General features: G+C 46.4%; 1 protein-coding gene across 3 annotated transcripts in view; it reads left to right on the top strand.

Annotated features, from left to right (window-relative positions):
• Positions 1-7,959: 7,959 nt before the first annotated feature.
• SDK1 (sidekick cell adhesion molecule 1) overlaps positions 7,960-22,855 on the top strand; it is an 881,306-nt gene continuing 866,410 nt past the window's right edge. For all 3 annotated transcript variants that reach the window (XM_058711917.1, XM_058711919.1, XM_058711920.1), the window contains exon 1: positions 7,960-8,504. In XM_058711917.1, the coding sequence (XP_058567900.1) occupies positions 8,264-8,504 (241 nt within the window). In that variant the 5' untranslated portion in view covers positions 7,960-8,263. The remainder of the gene's footprint in view (positions 8,505-22,855) is intronic.

The following is a 22,855-nucleotide window of genomic DNA, read 5'->3' on the forward strand; positions in this document are numbered from 1 at the left end:
GGGGAGGGGCAGAGAGAGAGGGAGACACAGAATGTGAAGCAAGCTCCAGGCTCTGAGCTGTCAGCACAGAGCCTGACATGGGGCTTGAACTCACAGACTGTGAGATCATGACCTGAGCTGAAGTCGGACATTCAACCGACTGAGATACCCAGGTGCCCCCCCCGCCCAATTTGCATTTCTTATCATGACACTGTTCCGATTGGATTAGAGCCTACCCTCATGGCCTCATTTTAACTTAATTACCTTTTAAAAATATGGCCACATTCTGGGGTATGGTTAGGACTTCAGCATATGAATCTTGTGGAGGGACGGAATTCAGTCCATGAAGCCCACCTAGCAGAAGGAATGGCTTGTGTGGAGGGCTTTGTATTTGTACTGTGATTCCACGGTTTCTAAGGCTGTTCTCCGGCCCCTGAAAAGTACCCTCCCTCCAAGTATCTCACAGAGACCTCAGGAAGTATCTCTGGCAGATTGTATTTTGCAAAATGACTGCTACAATACCTCCAATCTTGCCTATTTTGCAGTGTGACCTTGCCTCCTTCGCATCAAGAGGTAGAGTCTAATTGCTCCTCCTCTCGAATCTGGGCTGGCCTTAGTGATTTGCTTTCTACCAACAGACTGCAGTGGAAATGATGTGCCGGCTTTCCAAGGCTACTGCAGAAGGGGCCATGCAGCTTCCGGAAAACCGTGCCTCAGATGCTTGCTCTGGGAACGCAGCCTCCATGCTGTGAGGAAGCCCTAACCACACGGAGAAACCACATGCATGCAGTGTGTGTAATAGTCCCAGTCAAGCCCAGCCTGCAAGCGATCCCAGCTCACGTGGCAGACTTGGAGCGAAAAGTTCTGGGGGATTCCAGGCCTTAGCCGTTTTCCTGCCGTGCCCTGATTGAATTCGTGACCCCCAGACCCTGTGCGTGAAGTGACTGCTTCACATCACATTTGGGGTTGGAACGGAGCCAAAAGAGAGACTGTGCCTTATTCAAACATATATTCGGCTGGTGGACGGTGGAACTAGATTAAAATCCAGCCCCCGCTGTGTTCAGGCCAGAGCATCTGCCATTTGTCCTGCCAACAAGTGTTGATTGTCTGTGGTGCACCACGCACTGTCTTGGGCACTGAGTAGGGACCGGTGACTCCTGTATATAGCTCCAGAGTGCGGAATGCGGGCCAGTGACCGACACTGCAGAAAGCCTGCCTACAGTTCACGGCAAGCAAGACTCAGTGGTAACCACAGCTTTCCCCACATGGAATGCTCCTGAGAATTGACACAGAGCCCGGGGCCTCAGGCACATGACTCGACTGAAGAGGTATTCATACCAGCCCTAACTCCCCCGTTTCACTTCCTGCCTTGTTCCCACAGGGACGTAAGAGCTTGCTTTTATTTGACTTAGAACTTCCTCTTTTACACCAGATGCTCTTTAAGACCCATTGCTGACCAGTTCTCATGATGCTGACTGTACGATATTTGTCTCATCTGCTCCAAGGGCAGGAGACAGAGTCAGGAGATAGGGTTCAAATCCCGGCTCTACCTGTGACTGGCTGGGTAGCCCCGGGCAAATGATTTAAGCTTACTGAACCTCGGTTAAGTGCAAAAACATACTTCCTGTCTCACAGGGGTTGTTGTGAGGGTTAAATAAAGTGCTTATGTGAACCCCAGGTGGAGAGATGTCTACTGAATCCTTTGCTAACGTCTGTCCCCTTCTCCAAAGTAATATCTCAAACCTTCCATACTCCAGTCTCAAAGGCTGGCAATTCTCTTCCTCTTTCTACCCCTCAAGTAGCTAGGTCCTCTTTGAAGAGAGCGATTGGGGAGAGACAGAGAGAAGAAAATGTCAGTTGCCTCTTCCTCAGCTTTGCCTCACCACTCACCAATGAAGCTGTGCCCCCTGCCCATGCCCCAACTTCCCTTTGCAGAGGACTGGACAGCTCTCCCCTGGCCAAGGCCAAGCCTTCCCCTCATAAGACGTTCCTGGGGGTCTTCGGGACTCTGAACTCTTGATTACCAACCCCTCCTCCTGGTTCTCTTTTTCTACAGAAAAGAGAATTCCCTCAAGCCCGAATCCCCCTGCCATCTTGTGCCCTCGCCCAAACCTCTTGAACATGGCACCTGAATTGCCCACCCTTGGGGTTAGCTCAGGCTCCCACAGACACCGCCATCCCAGGTCTTGGAGGAGCATCTTGTCACTAAGCACGGGAGTCACGTTTTAGCCCTTAGCTTCTGGATGCTCTGCTGTATTTGCTTTTGTAGATTGCTCAAAGTCACTTGTTTCCCCATCGTGGAGGCCCCACCCTCTCCCATCTTGCTTTCCACCACTGCTCCCTCCTTGACTGTACCCACAAACATCCTGCTGTCTAACGATGGACGTCACACAGACATCTCGAATCTAACATTCAAAAGCAGATCAGGTGGTCTCTTCCACCCCCCCATCCCTCAAATTCTGTTCCTCCAACTGTGTTGGCTCGCTTAAGAAGCCAAACAGCCAGTTTTCTTGCTGCGAGAGCCAGAAAACAGGTGTCATTGTCCACACCATCCTTTGTTATCTATGGATCCCACCTCCAAATTAGCTTCTTAATCTTCCTGTTTTCTCCCATCCCACTGTCTCTGGCATATCCTATTTAAATGGCCACAACAGTCTCCTCTCAGGCATCCTGGCTTCTGATGACCCAACCCTAATCCACGGACTGAATGATGTTGCTGAGTCACATCTGATTATGTAACTCCCCTGTTTAAAAACCTTCGGCAGGGGAAACAAACCATAAGAAACTCTTAAAGATAGAGGACAAACAAGGGTTGATGGAGGTGTGTGGGGGGATGGGCTGGATGGGAGATGGGCCTGAAGGAGGGCACTTGTTAGGAAGGGTACAGAGTGTTGTATATAAGTGATGAACCATTGAATTCTATTCCTGAAACCAACACTGCACTGTATGTTAAGTAACTAGAATTTAAATAAAAAATTGAAAAGAAAAAAGAAAAAAAAAAAAACCTTCAGGAGGGCTCATTGTTCTCATGCTGAAGTTTACACTCTGAGCTTCCGCACATGGCTTTCCCTCTGCCTGGAACATCCTGCCTTCTTTTCCAGGCTGTTGATTCGACTCCTACTTATCCCTCAGGTTTCTGTCGAGACTTTACTTCCCTGGAAGATTTTCCCTGATTCCCCACAGCTGTGAAATCCTTCTGAGATGTTCCTTAAAGTGCTTTTGCTTATCGTATGGTTCCTGTAATTGTTTCTCTATTGCTTAGCACTGGGTCTGGCCCAAATCAGCAATTTAATAAATACTTGCTGAAACTTAAGAAGAGGAGGAATTACTTTCCACCAATCATTCTTGGACACTCCCAGCGAGCCTCAGAGTCCTCTGGAGGGCTTGTTAAAACAGCTTGCCGGGTTCCACCCCCCAGCGATTCTGATTGGAACTTCTGATTCTGTAGTTTGGGGTGATGCCCCAGAATTTGCATTTCTACCCAGGTGATGCTGTTGATGCCCGTCTGGGACCACACATTGAGAACTTCCACTTTATACAGTTGAAAGCAGTCTGAAAGGGGAGGGGTAGTTATTTTTAGAGAAGGCTGGGAGAAGTTTTTGGAGGCTTGGTACGTTTTTGGTACTTCTCTTCTTTGTAGCTTCTTTAACAAGAGCATTTCACGAGACTTTAGCGTCTGAAAAAGTTCTCAGCTGAGTGGGCTCTAAAGTAACCAAAGCCCACGCCCCATTAGGGATCAAAAGCAGCACCTGGTGGCTCCTTAATGGGTTGCCAGGCAACAGAACAAAGGCAAGGCTGGGCTGGGATTAGCAGCTGGCAGGGAGTTTAGAGTGAACTACCCGGGCATCTAGAGAGGGTAGACCGCCCATCAGGAGAAGGCTGTGCAAACCAGATGCAAGGAATCCCCACGATCGTTGCCTTGATTTGCACGTGGAGGGGCACACCATCCCCTTGCGGACAAGATCATGCTGTAACTTGTTCTCTAATAGGACTGGGGAATATTTTTCTCAGAAGAACCACTGAGAACCCATAAGGGACATTTCTTAATGACTTACAGGTAAGAAATGACTTAGGCTTATCAACCCTTTGCTTTTAAAAAATCAGCTCTATTAGTTTATTTTTGATTATAAAAATATAATTCACATTTGAAAATTTAAAATGTGCAGAAAAGCATGCAATTTCAAGTGCCCTGAAGGACATTACAATTTGGCATCCATCCATTCAGGGAAAAAAAAAAGTTAACATAAATGGGATTATTCTATACATTTCTCCATAACTTTATAAGAAAAACTGATGGGGCACCTGGGTGGCTCAGTCGGTTAAGCGTCCGACTTCGGCTCAGGTCACGATCTCTCGGTCCGTCAGTTCAAGCCCCACATCGGGCTCTGGGCTGATGGCTCGGAGCCTGGAGCCTGCTTCTGATTCTGTGTCTCCCTCTCTCTCTGCCCCTCCTCCATTCATGCTCTGTCTCTCTCTGTCTCAAAAGTAAAAATAAAACGTTAAAAAAAAATTAAAAAAAAAAGAAAAACTGATATAGTGGATATTTCTACATCAATACTTATACTTCATTAACAGTTATATGAGATTTTCTTGTATGGGTGTGCCATATTGTACTTAACCTTCCTGGATGGGCATTTAGATTGACTTTTTTTTTTTTTTTTTTTTTTTTTGCTATTATTAGCAATCCTGGAATGGACAACCTCACACACACATTTCTGTGCATTTGTGAAGTGGATGGCTAGACCAAAGACAATTAGTATTCGAAGTTTAGCTATGAATTTCAGGTTTCATTCCAGAAAGTCTGTGAATTTATATTTCCACTGATAGTATGAGCGTTCATTTCCACACCCCTCACCAACACTTGCTGTCATCAATGCTTTAATATTTTTATAAGCCTTGTTAATTTTTCATTTCTTGGATTGATTTCTTTGAGCATTCTTTTTTTTTTTTTTAATTTTTTTTTTTCAACGTTTTTTATTTATTTTTGGGACAGAGAGAGACAGAGCATGAACGGGGGAGGGGCAGAGAGAGAGGGAGACACAGAATCGGAAACAGGCTCCAGGCTCCGAGCCGTCGGCCCAGAGCCTGACGCGGGGCTCGAACTCACGGACCGCGAGATCGTGACCTGGCTGAAGTCGGACGCTCAACCGACTGCGCCACCCAGGCGCCCCCCATAGCTCATTTTTTAAAGAAACGTAAGTCAGCTCTCATGGAGCAAAATCCCTTTACCTCAGGGTCTTTTAGAATACCCGGCTTTTCTTTTTTAAGATTTTACTTGTAAGTAATCTCTGCTCCCAACATAAGGCTCAAACTCACAACCTCAAGATTGAGAGTAGCATGCTCTACCAACTGAACCAGTCAGGCACTCTACAATATATGGCTGAAGGTTTTTTTTTTAATTTTTCACATTTGCCGCTAAAGATTTATTAAAGCGAGTATATACAGGGATGAAGCGTTCTCTTCTTGAGATCTTTTTTAGGCTTGATATAAAATTAAATGGAGAGATTAATTGGCCCTTTTGGGTAGAAATGTTTCAGCTGTGTGCTGGCCTCTTCCCAGCATTATAAAGGGGTTTTTCTGTATTATTATTTTTTTTTGAGAAAGAATAGCCACAGTCTAAACACATCCCTGAAGACAGTAATCTAATGAGTCATGTAAAAGGCAACATAATCTGGTGGGGAAAAAAAAATCTTAGAATAGCACCCAGGAGAGCTAGATTCCTACTCTGGCTTTAACATGGTTACTTTGTGTATGTTAAACTTCCCTAGTTTAGTTCCTTCAACTGTAACATGACTCAATATCAGAGCCTCACTTACCCAGGATGATACTGGAATAAAAAAATTCCCAGAAGTGTGTCTGGACCTTTTGGAGTAGCTGTGATATCCATGGTTCTCTTACTACTTACGGTATACTGGCTTGGCTTTCTAATTTCCAAGCAAGATTCCATAACTTTTTCTGAACTGTAAAATAAATTGTAGCAAAAGAGACTCTGGGTATTTTCTGAGTGTCTCGAAGTCAAGAAGTTACCTGTGCCATATTCTGGAAACTAGCACTTTCTGAGTGTCTGAATTATCTCATTCCCTCGCAACAACCCTGCGAGAGGGGAATTCTAACTTTTAATGGGAATTCAGAGTCAGCAATCTGCCCAGATTTCACAACTAGAAAGAGCGGAGCATCATCGCTGACCAAAGTGACTTCCCCTCGTTAGCCATAGACTCCCCAACCGTATGAGTGAGAGCACCTCTCACACAGAGGGCGGTGGGGGGTTAGTGCCAGGAGGGCCCAGGTTGGCCCACAGGAGGTGCTCGGCCTGCAGGAGGTGTTCAGTTCACAGTAGGGCCTCTTTCTCCCCTACGCTCTCATATAGCCCTGTAAGTTAGACCCAAGGCTGCTGCATCGGAAAATAAAAGTAGAAATGCCCCCCTCACTCTCATCCACCTGTCCTCAGGACAACGTGCCCAAAGGGTGCCTCTGTGCCGCTTCAGGCACTGCACACCCGTGCTTCCACGTGTTCTCAGAGAATACGCCCCCTCCGGACTGCTTCTCACTCTTCCGGCCCTCCTTGCGTGGGGTGGGAAGGCGGCAGGGGGCAGGCCCTGGGAACCGACCTAGGTCAGAATCCACCTCCTCCGTTTGGCTGCCGGCCTTGGGCCTCGGCTTCCCCATCTTTCCTTTACAAGGTCCTTGTTGAGGCTCAGTAAGGGTGGATGGTGCGCGGTCAGTGTTCTGGGAGTGGGAGCCAGGTCCCTCTTGGAAACCTCGAAGGCTGTGCCGGCTCTCCCCTCCCTCGCCCCGAGCCCGGGGCAATAACCTCGTGGATCCAGCACCCGGCGAGGCGCACGCCCTGTCCAGCTGCCATCACCGTTTACATGATCTCAATCATCACATGCCCCCAGGCTCCTCCAGGCCCACTGCCAACAGCATCAGACTGTGTGTCACCTTCCAGGCCTCCTCCCACAAAAATACTGGCCTTCCAGCCTCCAGAGCTCTTAGCTCACCCCATAAACTCTGCTAATGCTTACCACATGCGACTGAGCTTGAGCGCCCCGCCCCACGCACCCTTCGCGGGCCCCCCAGGCCTGGCGCTAGGAGACCCTTGCCCCCAAAGGATCTTTCTCCCTAGGGCGGCCCTCCCCACTAGGAGAACTCCCCGGGGGCCCTTTCCGCTATAAGACCCTCCCCCCTATGAGACCCTCTCCCTAAGAGGTCCTCCCTCTTAAGGGAAACTTCCCTTGGGAGACCCTTCCCAGAGACCGGCCCCTCCACTGGGCGGGAACAGGCGGCGCTGGGGTCCTTGCAGGCCACACATGACCTTGGACGCCCCTCCAAAGCCGGAGTCCACTTCTGGCAACAGGCGGCGGGTCTGCACCTAGTGGTGGCTTTTGTTGCTAACGACTGAAAACCCGATTGCGCGTGTTTCTCCTTTGCAATCACGGTAACTTGGCGCGTAACTACCCGAACACCACCCACTGGCGGGAGCGGGCGGATCCCGGGGCTGGGGGTGGGGGTGGGGGGAGGTCTGGCTCGGCGCGCCGGGAGGGGCGCGCCCACCTGCCCCAGCGCGTGGCTCGGGCACCCGGCCCAGCCGCCCCTCGGCCACACGGGCGCCAGCCCACCTGCGAGCCCGCACGCCCGAGAGGGGCGAGGCGGGCGCCGCCCCCACCCCTGCGGCCCGCGCCGCCCCCGCCCGAGCTGGCCGCCGAGCGCGTGCGGAGACGGCGCCGGCCTGCAGTGCGCGCCGCGCGTCCCTAGGGGGCGCAGCCGGCGCGGGAAGCCGCCGAGGCGAGCCCGCGGCCCGGCGTGAAATTCCAGGCGGGCGGGCGCCGCGAGTTTGAAAACAGGCGAGGGCGTGGGGGCGGGACGCGAGGCCCGCGAGCCGCCTCCCCTCGGCCAATCAGCGGCGGCGGCGGGCGCGGGCGGGCGGCGCGTGCGGCCGGGCTGTGAATGGGGCGCGGCGGTGGCGGCGGAGGGCGAGCGCCGGCGCGCGGGCGGGCGCACTTTCTCCTCAGCGCCGGGCGGGGGCGGCGGCGGCGTCTCCTCCTCCTCAGCGCCCGCCGGACCCTCCAGGAGACGCGGCGCGGCCCGGGTGTTCCGGCCGCGGGGGCGCTGGGAGCGGCGTGACGGCAGTTCACCCCACTGACAACTTCTCCTCCGCCGCGCCCCTCTGCCGCCCCCGGCCCCCGCACCTGGCCGCTCGGCCGCCGGCCACCGCCCGCCCGTCCCGCTCGCGGGGCCCGAGGCCGGGCGCGGGCGGCGGCGGCGGCGGCGGCGGTCGCTCCTCAGCATGGCCCGGGGCGGCGGCGGCGGCGGTGGCGCGGCGGGCCCGGGGCGGCCGCGATGGTCCCCGCCCGGCCCCGAGCGGCGGCGGCGGCGGCCCCGGGGAGCCCGCGCGGCGCCCGAGAGCCCCGGCCGGGACGCGGGGGAGCGCGGCGGGCGGCCGGCGACAAAGTTGAGCGCGGGCCGGCGGCGCGGATGGTGGGCGCTCCTGGCGCTGCAGCTGCACTTGCTCCGGGCGCTGGCTCAAGGTAGGCGCGGGGCCGGGGCGGCGGGGCCGGGGCGGCGGGGCCGGGGCGAGCCGTCGGGGCCGCGTGGCGGGCAGCTGCCCTGCGGGCTGTGTCGCCGGCGGGAGCGGAGCCTTGCGGTCCCCGCCGCCCAACTTGGAGCCGGCCGCTCGTCGGAGCCCGGCTTCTCCGCGCGGCCGCAGGGGCGCGGCGCCGTCCTGCCGGGGTCCCGAGCCCCGGGGCGGCGGCCACACCGCCGGGAGCCAAACTTCGGGGTGCCCGCGGCTCTGCTCTCCCCGCGCTCCCGGAGAGGGCGCAGTGTGTGTGTGGGGGGGGGATCGAGGAGGGGGGCGGCAGCTCCGCGAGCCGCGCTCGCCCCCTCCGTCCGGGTCCTGGTAGGAACCCGTTTGGCCGGAGCATCCTTTCCCGTGAAGTTGGCTTCGCCGGAGAAGGATGAGGGGAAAGCGAACGGCGGGCAGGCGGCGGTCGCCCAAGACCTCCTTTCGGGCGAGGTCTTCACAGCCGGGGCGCGGGGCCCTGCTGCTGTTGGCAGCTCTGGGGAGGGTGGCTTTGGGGTTCCTCAGCCGTGCGGGGGGGAGGGGGGAGGCCCATGCTGGCTGTCGCGGGAAGGGACGGGACTGGCGGCCGCGGGCGCCCCCACTTCACCAGCCGTGCGCAGCGGCCGGCGGAGACGCTCTCCACGGCGTGCGGTGGAACAGCCGGGACGTGCTCACGTCTAGGCGGGACGAGCTCGGCGCCGCCGTCCGGGACTTGAACTAGTAACTCCGGCTCCCCTGCTGGGCGCCGACCTGACGTTGTGCGCCCCGTGGCCCTTCCCCGCCCCTCCCCGACGCTTTCGCGACACCTGCCTTCGGGGTGTGCTGCGTGGAAGCCGGTGGCCGTGTTCGCGGTTCACGTAACTCCCCCGCGTTACTAGGAGGATTCTCGTCGCACTTGTGTGCGCGCGCGTGCTTCGGTTTGCCCGGTGACCGGCTGGGGTAGGAAAGCGCTTGTTAAGTCATTTTGTGAAGCGGGGTCTGTGGGTTGCTAGAGAAGCCAGGTTCGGATGAAGAGATCTGAATCGTTTAGGCATGACCTTAAAGATAGAAATGGTCTTTACTGTTAAAAAAAAAAAAAAAACCAAAACCAAAAACACAACAACCAGCGATCTGCGCTTTGCAGTAAGCCCTGTCTGTACGTTTGCACATTTGAAGATGTGTGCACACGTTCAAAAGGTGGGGGAGGAGGAATCTGATGGTTTTGTTTTGAACTCTGTTGCAAGGATTTCAAGTTCTCAGTGGCACTGTGAAGGCTGTATGACGTGTCGCATTTTTACAGCGGTAATGTTCATGAAGATGCATAATTAAAATGCACTAAGGCAACGGTTAAACTTTGTTAGGACGGAATATTTTATTCCGTGTTGGAAGTGAAAACACGGGTACTTGTTTTCCATTTACATGGTTTATGAAAGTGTACAGGTCTTTTAGTGTAAAATTTCAAATGGGTTGTCACAAATCTTAAATTCATTGACAGGCTTCTGTTCTCTGTGCTCTGTAAAATGTGTAATATATCCATCATTTTTTATATCATATTGAAAATTCATATTACTGGGGAGATGTCACCATTTGACAAAAGCTCATGTATCTTGAAAATGAAAATTCTGGTGCTGCTGTAGAGATTTCTGATGGGATGATGAGTTGGTCACATGCAAGGGAATATATTCTTGTGAATCTTATCAGATGAAATGTAACATTCTAAATGGAATACTTAACACTAAGCTGGAACTTGTCCTAAGTGCCATATTACAGTGGAGCTAGGTGAAGCGATTCCTAATTTCTCTGTAATTGTTTTTCTCGTAACCGTGTTTTACGGGGTTAGGCTTGGTCTTGAGATTTTGGGAGAAAAGTGCAACGCTGACTAGTAAAGCTTAGGTCTAGTTACATAGCCTAAGTTACATAATTGGCCATTATGTGAAACACCCGGTTCGGATCTTCGAAATATCACTTTAATGTGTCTGGGGGTTTCTTTCTAACATCATAGTGAAAATTTCTTGAGTTATACTCTGCTTATTGGGGTGTATGTGTGTATGGGGTAACTCTAGTTTCCTAAAGACCCAAGTCTTTAATGCTCAAAGGCAGGTGGCAATGCACGCTTTCTTTACATCGCCCACCGAGGAGCCAGACATAAGTGTCTTAGAGGGACGCCTTCTGAGATGAAGGATGGCCGGGTCGTAAGTATCACATGCGTGAAGTCTGTGGTGCCTTAGCTTTAGTGCTAGACCTTTGACAGGGTTATTGATTCTGGTAATGTTTAGTACAGGCTCCTATGTTCAGTATAGCCTCGTGTGTTAAGAGTTTACATTCATCAAGCTGAGAGGGGTAGGAATGCCCTTCTCTGTTATTGCTTTGGGGTTGATTATAGTTCTCGGTTTCTCCTTTGGAGTTATTTCCAGTCCCTTAGATGGATGGTTCTTGGACTTTGGTGTGCATCAGAATTACCTGGGGAATTTGGTGACCCTGTAATGCCACAGCTTGCTTTCCAGGTGATTTTGACACACCAGAGTTGGAGAACATGGACTTTGATTGCCTGAGGTCTTTCCTTACTCCAGTCACCTGCTGCTTTCCTGGAGTCTCTAACCCCACGCTTGTTGAACTTGGGTATGCATTGGAATCACCTGGGAGCTTTCAAACACTAAAGCCTGGATGTCATTCCCAGAGTTTGAGGTCTGACCTGGGCATCAGGTTTTAAAACTCCTCAAGTGTTCCTAATGTTCAGCCAAGTTTGAGAATCTTTGCTCTAACCCTTTTAAATGAGAGCACATGACCCCATTTCCCTTTTAACCTTGTTGCTGATCTTGTGGTTCTGTAGTACCTTACTGCCCCCCTCCCCCAATTCCAGTGACCTTCATACACTTGGAACCTCTTTCACTTAAACTTGTTCCATGTTTGTGATCCTAAACTTTGAAGTTTCTCCCTGACTTAATTAGCCTCTAATCACTCATTCTGTTCCTACTGTTGAGCTCCCACTTTGTGCCAGTCTGGGATATGCTTCACAATCACTGGTGAAATGCGAAAATACTGTCCTCTGGGCTCTGCCTCTGACTGGGAGGATCCCTGGAGCACGAACCTGTGCATTCGGTAAAGCGCTATCACTTCTGCAGGTGATGCTTGTATCTTTATCACCTGTGGTTTTACCCTTGTGTTGGTCAGTCCTATAATCTCGCTCCGTTCTCTGTCATCCTTAGTCGGACTTCATGTGGTCTGGATGCTTATCTGGATCCTTGCCTGGACCACTTTTCTCAGGCCAATCCCCAGCCTTGGGTTAGATCTGCTAATTAGGCTTCTCTGCCCCTGGTTTGCTGGAAAAATCACAAAACTGTGCTAATTGGGTTTGCTGCAAATCTAGCTTCATTTTGGGGCCTTATTTATGTTCTTCCAGACACATTTGTTTTCACCTTTTCCTCTTACATCTTGTACCCCCTTTCTCTTACAACTTTGTAATTTGAGTTTCATCTGGTAACTTGAGTTCCAGGCTACCTGCTTCACTGGAGAGTCTTCGTAGAGAGTGCTACACTTAGTAAGTGCTCAGATACTTACTGATTAAATTTTATTGGGCCACTGCATGTTTAACAGATGGCAACTGGCCACTTGGTTGGTAACTGTCTTGTAAATCCAGTAATAAGCAATTATCACCCTCTATGCGGCCTTATGTATAGCCACCTGTAGCTAACCTTTTTAGAGCCCTTCTTATGTGCAGGGCACTAAGTGCTTTCTAGGTAGGCTCATTTACTCTTGACAACAACCCCTGAGAGGTAGGTAGCATTTGGTACTCATGGTACCTGTGGGGAAACTGAGGCAGTGAGCTGTTAACTAAGTTCCTGAGACTAGTAGTGATGGAACAAAATGGAAAACAGGCTGCTTGATCCACAGTCTGTGTCATAACCACTAGGTTGGAGTGCCTCCCATTGTAGCCCGTGCTTTAGGTGGGGAGGGAGCGCAGTCAGAGCAATACCGAGGAAAGACGGTGGTTGGTGTTTCTAAAGACTGTATTGGATCTCACATTTCAGGTTACCTTATTTACTGTTGTTACATTCCATTAGACAATTCGGAAAGTAGAGAAGAGGAAATAGGCCTAGACTTCTCCATATACCCATTCCCCTCCCATATAAATGGGAGGGGAATACCCAATAAAATGATGGTTGCCATTTTCACACAATTTTTTTTTTTCCATACTGTAATCCTCAAATTCCAGTTGAGATGGGTTGTGGTAGTCTGTTGGCGGATTTGAACACCCCAGAATTGACCACTAGGAGCGTACCAACCATTTCTTTGAGGGACAGTTGGAAAATGACTATCTGCATTCAGGTACATGTAGTTCAGTCCTTCAAATGAAAATAAAGAGGTGGGGCTTGTAAGGTACAGAATTTTTGTTGCTTCACCATGCCTTTTATATAACCTCAGTTAATTGTTAGCTACATACTGGGATTATACCTGGCTAGGAAGTTTCCTGTGCCCTTAAATATTGGGGTAAAACAAGATGGAACTCTGACAAGTAATGTAATTAAGTGGAATCAAATAAGATGTTATCTACCAGTTGCCTTTGTATTATTTGCACTCCTTAGAGTCCTTTCATACATTTTTAAAAAAATTTATTTTGAGAGTGAGCACGTGAGTGTGTGGGCAGAGAGGGGGGAGAGAGAATCCCAAGCAAGCTCCTCACCATTAGAGCAAAGTCTGGCACAGTGCTCTAACTCACAAACTGTGAGGTGGTGAACTGAGCTGGAATCAAGAGTCAGATGCTTAACTCACTGAGCCACCCAGGTGCCCCCTTGCATATTTTTTTGTTGTGAAACATGGACTTGGGCCTCTAGGTGTCTCCTTGATCAGAGACCAGTAATGTTGGTTGACCGAATCTTGAGAATGGAACAGACACAGAGTGAGTAGGAAAACCTAGAAGCTGGATTTTGACGAGGTCACACTTTAAATTTCTGCAAGAAGTAATACAAGCAGTAGTTTGAAGAGCAGCCCCTTGAAGTCCACCTCCATGAAAGGTGAGTAAACCTGAGGGTGGGGAATAAAAATCAGGTTGAGAGGTATAGTGTAAAGAGGAGTTAAAATAGAATTATTTTCGAAAAAGTAAAGATGTTTTAAGTTTTATTCATTTAAATATTCCTCCTAAGTCATGGTACATTTCTACCTAATGTAATTGAACATTTCAATTTGTATAGTTTTTTTTTTTTAATTGTAATTAGAGTCCAACATACCTATAAGGTATTTTCTTAAATTTCTCCCTAAATTGGTATATCCCTTTTAATAAAAACAAACATGAGTACCCGTGATCCCAACAGATCAATAAATTTTGTCAGCTGGGACAGAAAATGGCTCCTCCTGCCATCCTTTTGTATTAGCCTATGAAATTAGTCTCAAGTTTTCTTGTTTTTGTTTTTAATTATTTTCAGGAGAGCACAAGCCAGGGGAGGGACAGAGAGGGGGACCGAGGATCCAGGGTGGGCTCTGCGCTGACAGGCTGAGAGCAGCAAGCCTGATGTAGGGCTTGAACTCAGGAACGGGGAGATCATAACCTAAGCTGAAGTCGGATGCTCAACCAACTGAGCCAGCCAGGTGCCCCTAGTCTGAAAATTTTCAGTGAATCTCTGAAATGCAAAAGCCTATCAGAGTCGGACAGAGACTTATCTGCCACTTACCGATCCCATGTCTGAGACCTACCTGTGCGGGAGAAATAAATTATTTTTAGAACTTCATTCTATTAATGCAATTCTTGATGTATTCAGATATAAAAATGGATGAATGATGTTATGGGAGCACTGCTTTAGGAAGCTCCATTTACTTATATATTTGCTATTGTAGTCTTTAGGTAGTCTGGCCTCTTGACAGGCAGCTCTAAAGCTAGAGGCTCATTGCCTTAGCCTGGCCCCTGGCCCTGCCGTCTTTTGTGGGTATTGTGGGGATGAGGATACTTTGGTAAAGTTTTGCTAGAAACATGGATGTGGTGAATGGAAAAGGCCTTGAGCTGTGTCTGTAGACGTGGTTTTTATTTTATTCTGTAGCTAACTTGTATTAAGAGCAAGTCTGTTAGTCTCTCTGAGTCTGTTTTCTCACCTTTGAAAGGAGGGGGTTAGACTAGATCCTCTCAGTCATTCTGCCTGATTCTCTGATATTTTGTATGTTGTCTTATACTTCGTGCCGTTTACCAGACTCTGTAAGTGTGTCTCCTATCTGGGGATTCTATAACTCCATATGTCTTAGCTCTTAGAACCTAATTCTCCTCATTTTACTTTTGCCAGGGTATTTACAATGTCAAAGACAGCTAAGATGCAATACAGTATTTCTCCTGCTGTCTAACACGTGATGTATTTACTCTAGCCTGAAAATGGTTCCTGTTCAAAACTTTAGGTTCTGTAAAATGAATTAGTGCCATAATTTATCAGTGTAAGCCTGCAGTTTGGAGAAATAAATTTCCTTAAAATTATGAAATGCTTATTTATTTAAATGGCTGGAAGAAGAAAGGGCAAGAGTAATTGAAATCTACTGGAGGTAATGCAGAGAAATTTTAAAAGATATGAGATAGTGACGATACAAGAATGCTTATATTTATAGGATAGTGACCATCAGTAATTTAAAAAGATTGGTAGATGGTGTTGATATTTCTGTGCTCAACTGAATGTTATATTGGTTAATTGTATTCCTTAGGACTTTGAGTAAATCAAAAGGCCCTCAAAATTAACACAACTATTTTTTCCACTTTAACAGGCTTAGCTGGCACTCTATTGATATACAATGTCTAGTGAAGATAACAGCTATCAATTCAATTTCTTGACAGCCTGTGTCAGTCAAGTAAATCTATTTACTGATCTTTGCAGATTAGCTTGTTGAACATGGGCTAAGACTATAGTTTCTGCACTGTTTTTAGCTTTGCTAAGTATATATTTTTTAACTGACAAGGCCAGCCTTTGGAGATACGGACTGTAGAGAATGGGCTAGACTCGTGGGCCTATATTGTTACATAGACAAAATCAGCCTCTGGTGCAGTCTTCTGTTGCTTTTTCTCCCTTTCAGAACTCTTTGTATTCTGGACATGATTCCTTCTCGTAAGAGGTTTTGAAGCTGTCATATATGTAAGTGTGGTTTTACGAAGATGAATTATCTTTCCAAGAAGAAAAAGACCTAGGGAGGTAACCAAAGAATGGCTATGGCTACTTGAAAAGTAGTTACTTTTATAAGGAGTAATTGGTGGTGGGAATTTTAGCAACCCGAGTAGATGACTAGATAGGAAAAATTTAGATTTGGGGTAAGGAGGGATTTCTTAGCTTGTATCACATAGGTATAACGTATCCTACCTTAGATGAAGGATGATCATCTCCAGAGGTGGTAGTTTCTATGGGTTCTTCAGCAATCCTTAATTTATTTTGTGTATTTATGGTTTTCTCATGAAGGAGGGCCTGTTTTCAAAGTGAAGGTCAGTTGTACCTTGCCTTCTCCCTCTATTTTACATGTGGTGGAAAAAGAATAGATTTTTATTTGGTGGACCAAGCCCTTCTATACATTGGATGTCAGTGTTGATTTAATACATGAACCACCAGATGGCAACAGAAAAAGTGTTTATAGAGGATATAATCTGTAGTTTCCACAGCTAATTTTTTGCCTTCCTTGGTTAACACTACTTCACAGCATACTTATGTAATAAAATTTTTGGCTATGAGCAGGGTGAGTTAATAATACCTGATAATGCAAATCACAACCAGAAAATAGAATAGTGCTAAGGTATTACTGGAAGAAGACATTTTCTTTACATGAACACATGTATAAGCTATTAGCCAGGGGGAGGGGGTTTTCAAATATGCAACTTTATGATTTATATTATTGTATAGTCCTGCTTTTCTAATTTTGTTGTTCAGCAGTTAGCTTCATGGTAAGCTGTGATGGTTTGCAGAATGTAAAAAAAAAAAAAAAAAAAAAAAAGGCTCTTACCCTACAGCATTTTATGTAGCACCTTTAAAAGGATACACGAGTTTACAAGCATTGAACTTGTTTATATATTTTCTGGCCAAAGGTATCTTTACTTTATGTAGAATTTATTTTTGCCACATCCCCTTTTTCTAAGAGGGTCTTGTTGGCTCTTCTAAGGTTTTTTGTTTTTGGTTTGTTTTCTTTTTTCTTAGCTAAGACTCTTGGTCGCAAGCTAGAAACTCAGTCTGAACTACTGAAAAGATTTCATTGGAGGCATCCTGGGGTATCACAGTGTAACAAGAAGAATACCTTGAAACTTGACAAATTTAGGATTCAGCTCCACCTTGGGAATAACTAGAGCCAAGTGTTTCAAAACCTCTCAGGTATTGTCCTGTCATCCTCTCCGTTTGCTTCTCCTCCTTTGTTGGTGTACCTCTTGACTATCACTGAAAATTGACCTTACCTTTGTGACTGAAACCCAGATATCATCAGTCTTTGCATTTCTAATGCTTCAGAACCTGAAATAAAAGATGGACTTAAAACTTTGGCCCAGAATCGAAAATCTGTTAAATGGTAAGATTAGTATCATAAAAGCATTACCTTGACAAGGGGAAAGAGCATTTTGGTTGCAAAACTGAAAGAATGGGAAAAACTGGAATAAAAATCTATAGACAAGTTAGGCTGTATCAGCAATTGAGTTGAGAGAACGTAGTAGGTGTGGCTAGGTTGGTAGTGTTGTTGGAGATGGACTGATGTGGATGGAGTAGAGAAAGACTTGGGAGACCAAAAAAACCAGAAGGACAGGATTTGGTAATAGGTTGGTTATGGAGGGTGAATGAAAATGTGTCCCGGGTGATGGTGAGGTTTTTCTTCTGGCTGGCATGACTCGTTGGTTAGGGCGGTCATTTGCTGAGGTTGGACCGCTTGAGTTTGGGCAGTATGATCATGTTTTTGGTTTTGGATATATTAATGCGAGGTACTTTGGAGGCATCCAAACAGCTGTTAAGGTGGTGTTGGATATGCGTTTTTCAATCAGGTGAGGTCTGGGCTTTTACTATAAATACTTGTGGTGAAGGTATAGCATATTTTTTAAGAGGATGGGATTGCCATAAAATTGACTCAGCCACTTGCTAGCTGTGCTTCCTAGGGCCGGCTACTTAGTCCTCTTTAAGCATTATTTCTCATCCCTGAAGTCGGTATAGTAATTGTGCCTGCTTCATAGAGCTGCAGTGAGGATCAGTTGGTATGGTTGCAGGCAAGGTGTTTAGCACCTTGCCAAGTACATAGCACACGTCCAGTCAGTTTTAGGTTGTGGTCTTGTTATTTACACTCTTGTGGACAGGAATCCTGCCTCATTTACCTTTTCTTTTCCCATAGGACTAGATATTAATGAGCCACTGTAGGACAGAGTGGGATGTGTGAGCAGTTGATAGGACTACAGGATAGTGATAGCGATGCCCGAGACTGGCTTGATAAAGTGAGGAAGAGATTGGGGTGATGGGAGTGAGTTAGAGAATGATGGTGATAATGCTGGAGTAAGTGTCTGAACTGGGTGATAGTAGGGTGGAAAATTGGAATGGTATTGCTGAAGACAGGTGAAAAAGAGGAGGGCCAAGAACAGGCCTTTGGATTTGTTGATTAGGCAGGAAATGTTGATATTTTGAGTATAATTTCACTAGAGTTGTAGGACTAGGAAGCAGATTGAAGTTGATTACGGAATGAATGGATAGTGAGAAAATGGAATCAACAGGTGTTCTTTGTTGAAATTTTCTTTCTGTTGAAACTCAAGAAAAAACAACTATGAAGGCATTTGAAGTCATAGTGGCAAAATTACCTTAAAATGCTTTGGGAATATTTGTTTCTTCCCATTTGAAAACTGTTTTCAAGGCTGAAAAAAAGTTAGCTGTTGTCATCTGGCAAGATGCTGAGTAATCCTCACGATTCTCTGAAGTGATCATTTCATTTTCATATTTTGTGGCCGTTTCAGGTTTCTAGCAATATTGCCAGCAGAGCTGATCGATCTAGGGCACTTACACCCCTACCCTGCTGCAAACACCTAGAAACTGGATAAAATAAACTAAGGACGAACAAAAGCATTCCTGAGCCCGATAGGCCAGGAAATCCTACATGCCAAAAGTGAAAGAACTCACAGCCAGGCTGTAATTAGGAACTAAAGGCTTGCCTTGGTTTCAGATCTGGATGTAGGCTCCAAGGCTTGGTCCTGAGGATGTCATGAAGCAGCAGGAGACACGGCCTTAGCTCTCCATGAAGAAGGAAGTTAGAGTTGAGGTCTTGTTACATAAAACCTTGAAGGGTGTCCCACCTGTGGACAGAAAAACCTAGTTAAAGAAGTGTAAAGAAACATGTGGTCTTCCTGGGGTTGTACATGATTAGAAATAAACATCTGAATCCCAACGCACTGCATTATATTGGGGGTGGGTTAAAAATTTAACATTTATTACAGTGTGACTAACCCTTAAGCTGAGAAATTAGCGTGAAATGTGGTACAGAACTGGAAACAAATGGAACCCTTAGAAACAGATGTGAAACTCTTCTGCAGAGCAAATGAAAAATCTAGGATTCTCAGTAGAAACAGTTCATGCTGAAGATGAACTTCCAATAGGGGTGCCTGGGTAGCTCAGTTGGTTAGGTGTCCGACTCTTGATCTCACTCAGCTCAGGTCTTGGTCTCAGGGTTGTGAGTTCAAGCCCTGCATTGGGCTCTGTGTAGAATGTGAAGCCTACTTAAAAAACAAAACAAAACAAAACAAAAAAACCCCACTTGTAATTAAAAAAAAAAAAACAAAACACCAGCCAACAAGGAGATGAATCAGTACCAAGGAGAGTGGGCAGGTGTTTTACGTTTTAAGGAGAATTGGTACTCCAGGAGGTGCTCCTGGGATATAAGCCAGAGATTCCTTGGTTAAAATTATTAGAGATACAACAGGTAAGACTGTAATAAAAGAACATCATAGAAGAAGATCTGGAAAAGGTCCAGAGAGAATTTACAGAAGTGAAAATTAGGGTTTTTAAAAGTAAACTCAGTAGACAGGTGAAACAGCTGAGTAGATACAATTGATGAGAAAACTACTGATTTTTAAGGAGATCTGAGGAAATTGCTTGGAATAGAATACGGAAGGTTAAAGAGATGGAAAATGAGCAGTTAAGAATCATGAACTTTAGGGGCGCCTGGGTGGCGCAGTCAGTTAAGCGTCCGACTTCAGCCAGGTCACGATCTCGCGGTCCGTGAGTTTGAGCCCCGCGTCAGGCTCTGGGCTGATGGCTCGGAGCCTGGAGCCTGTTTCTGATTCTGTGTCTCCCTCTCTCTCTGCCCCTCCCCCGTTCATGCTCTGTCTCTCTCTGTCCCAAAAATAAATAAAAAATGTTGAAAAAAAAATTAAAAAAAAGACTCATGAACTTTAAATTTATTTTTATTTATTTTCTTTTAAAAAAATTTTTTTTAACGTTTATTTATTTTTGAGACAGAGACAGAGCATGAATGGGGGAGGGACAGAGAGAGAGGGAGACACAATCCGAAGCAGGCTCCAGGCTCTGAGCCATCAGCCCAGAGCCCGACGCGGGGCTCGAACTCGCAGACTGTAAGATCGTGACCTGAGCTGAAGTCGGACGCTTAACCGACTGAGCCACCCAGGCGCCCCTATTTATTTTCTTTTTAGAGAGTGCATGTGAGCAGGGGGAGGGGGTAGAGGGTGAGGCAGAGAGAATCTCAGGCTCCATGCTCAGTGTGGAGCCCAGTATGGAGCTAGATCCCACGACCCTGGGATCATGACCTGAGCCGAAATCAAGAGTTGGCTGCTAAACTAACTGAGCCACCCAGGTACCCCAAGACTCCTGAACTTTCGTAGGAAAGTCTAGTACTACCTTCTGTGAGCTTCTAGGAAGAGGAAATAGTGGAAGGGATGCTATCTGAAGAAGTTTTCCATAATAACTGCAGAGCTTGAATCCTGAGTTCCAAGAAGTTCAGTGAACTCCAAGCTGGCTAAATAAAAATAAATTTATACTTAGACATGTTGTAGGTGAAACACTAGAAACAAGACAGAAGCAACCCGAGGGAAGCCATTGTCTAGACTGGCAGACGTTTTATTTGAATCCATGTAAAGTGATATTCAGGAGTAAGTGAAATAAAGCCTTTGTAGATAGACAAAGTTGATCACTTGTGGACTTGCTGGAGGAAGTATTAAAAGGTAGCTTTTTACGTTTATGTTTTTTACTTCAAGAAGAAAGAAATTGAAACCAGAAGGAGGGAATGAGATGCAAATAGCAAAGTGTACATTTTTAGGAAGCAATCCCTCCAACTTATTACATGCCTTGTGGTTTGAGAAAAGTGAACATTAGCAGCTCCTACTGATACTATGGAGTGGACAGATTAAGTGGGAGGGCAGCAGAGTTCATTCATTTAGTGTTTACGGAGGGCTTTCAGGGAGCAAGGCACTGTGTAAAGCAATAAGGGTACAATGATTAAACCAGTTCCTTCCTTCATGGAGCTTATTGCTTGTTGAGGAGGAGACACGGTAACACATAAAATACGGTATAGTTGGTTCTGAAGAGCCCTTTAAGCCATACAGAGCGTTCAGAACGTGAGAGATGAACTTCATCAGGATTTAGCAGGGATGCAAGTAGGCAGGTCATGTTAGAGGATGTCAGAGTAGGACTTGGGGAACACAGATGAAGGATTCAGGTAGAAAGAAACTGAGCAACAGTGAGGGATTCAGTGTCTCGATAATGACAGGTTTTTGCTGATAAAAGGACACTTTGCAAAATGACCTTCTTTACAGTCCAAATTGGGGTCTTAGCTGAAAAAAATTTATACTTGGCTCTCAGGGAGTTAGATTAAATGCACAAGGAAAAATTGTTTTTAACATTTAAAAAGAAGAGCATACATAGGGAGGAACATAGGGTATAAAAGAAGCTCAGTGAGTGAGAATTAATGGAAGGTGAGAATGTGTACGTTGTGGTTTTGTGGCAGCTTGATATTAGCTGGTTGTTGTTAACAAACTCCCGGACTTTGAAAATTACTTAAAGCTAGTGTCTTGGAGTATTCTAGGTAGAAAAGCAAAGGTCATCTGTATCTCTAACTGCTGTTCCCTGTGGAATCAAAAGTATGAAACCTAAGTTGTAATATGCTTCTGTGTTGATGGAGATGGAATGAGTGAAAATTTATGATTTAGCATTTCATTAACTTCAAATGCAGCTTAAAGGTTTTTTTTTTTTTTTTTTTTTTTTTTTTTTTTTTTTTTTTTTTTTTTTTTTTTTTGTGAAACCACAGTGTATTTGCTTTAAGAGTTCTTTCTTGGGTAAATAAACTGAATTTCATCATAGAAATTATTGACGATAAACATGTTAGTAAACAAAAAAAAACACACACACACAACAACCAAAAAACAAAAAACCCCAGCCAAACCTCACTTTCCCCTTGACTTTTCCTAACTCAGCTAGTGAGGAAGCATTGGGAGTCCTGATCTGCTCTCTCATTCCCCCATTTTAGGGAACAAGTTGGGTTGATTGGAGTCCTATCTCTATGTGTGATAGTAGCAGGTGACCCTGACCAAAATGATGGGGATCTGAGTTTTTCGGGCGTCTTTTCTAGGGGCTGATGCGGTGTAGACAAATTACTGTGCTGTGTTGGCATTAAGCGTGTTGTAGAAGTGGATCTAATTAGTGTGGAAAAATGTTCAGAATACATTATGTGAAAGATGAGGTTACATAGTGTGCTTTGTGCAAGGTGATAGCTTGTCTTTACTGAATGCTCCTGCATTGCGCCCTGTGATAGGGCCTTTCTACACAGAATCTTGTACAAAGGAAGAAATTAGGGTGTAAAGAGGTTAAGGTCACCACTTATTAAGTGGTGGAACTGGGTTTTGAATGCAGGTTTGGTGCACCCCAGAGCCCCTGCCCTTAGTCCTTGCACTGTGCGGCCCCTCTGCAGTGACCTGAACGCACGTGGTGGGAAATTTCTCTGATAATGTCGTTGATACACAAGTAAACGGGAAAGGGGCTTGGACGCAGCACACCAAGATGTTAGTAGCAGCTGTCTCTTGGTGAGTAAAAACGTGGATGTTTTGTTTTCTTTGACTTTGCTCTATTTTCTGAAGGTCTGTAATGGGGCTTCGATTGCTTTTGAAATAATACAAAATCTTCTAGAAAAGTAGAGATTTAAAAAGTAAAGGGTATATAATAAGTCAGAAACAGGAAGCTCTTTTATAATCTATGCAACGAGTATGAAAGAATGTGAACGCTGTGTTTATCTATGTTATAGGAAAATTTTCTGCATGCTGTAACTTTCAAACATAGTAAGCATTTATAACTTTTTAAAAAATTATGAAAGCAATTATTTACTATAATGTGGTATAAGTGGGTTTTAGGAGGACTGTGTATTAAAGTAGTTTAG

The sequence above is a fragment of the Neofelis nebulosa genome, chromosome 18 (genome assembly GCF_028018385.1).
Source record: "Neofelis nebulosa isolate mNeoNeb1 chromosome 18, mNeoNeb1.pri, whole genome shotgun sequence".
Classification (NCBI taxonomy): Eukaryota; Metazoa; Chordata; class Mammalia; order Carnivora; family Felidae; genus Neofelis; species Neofelis nebulosa.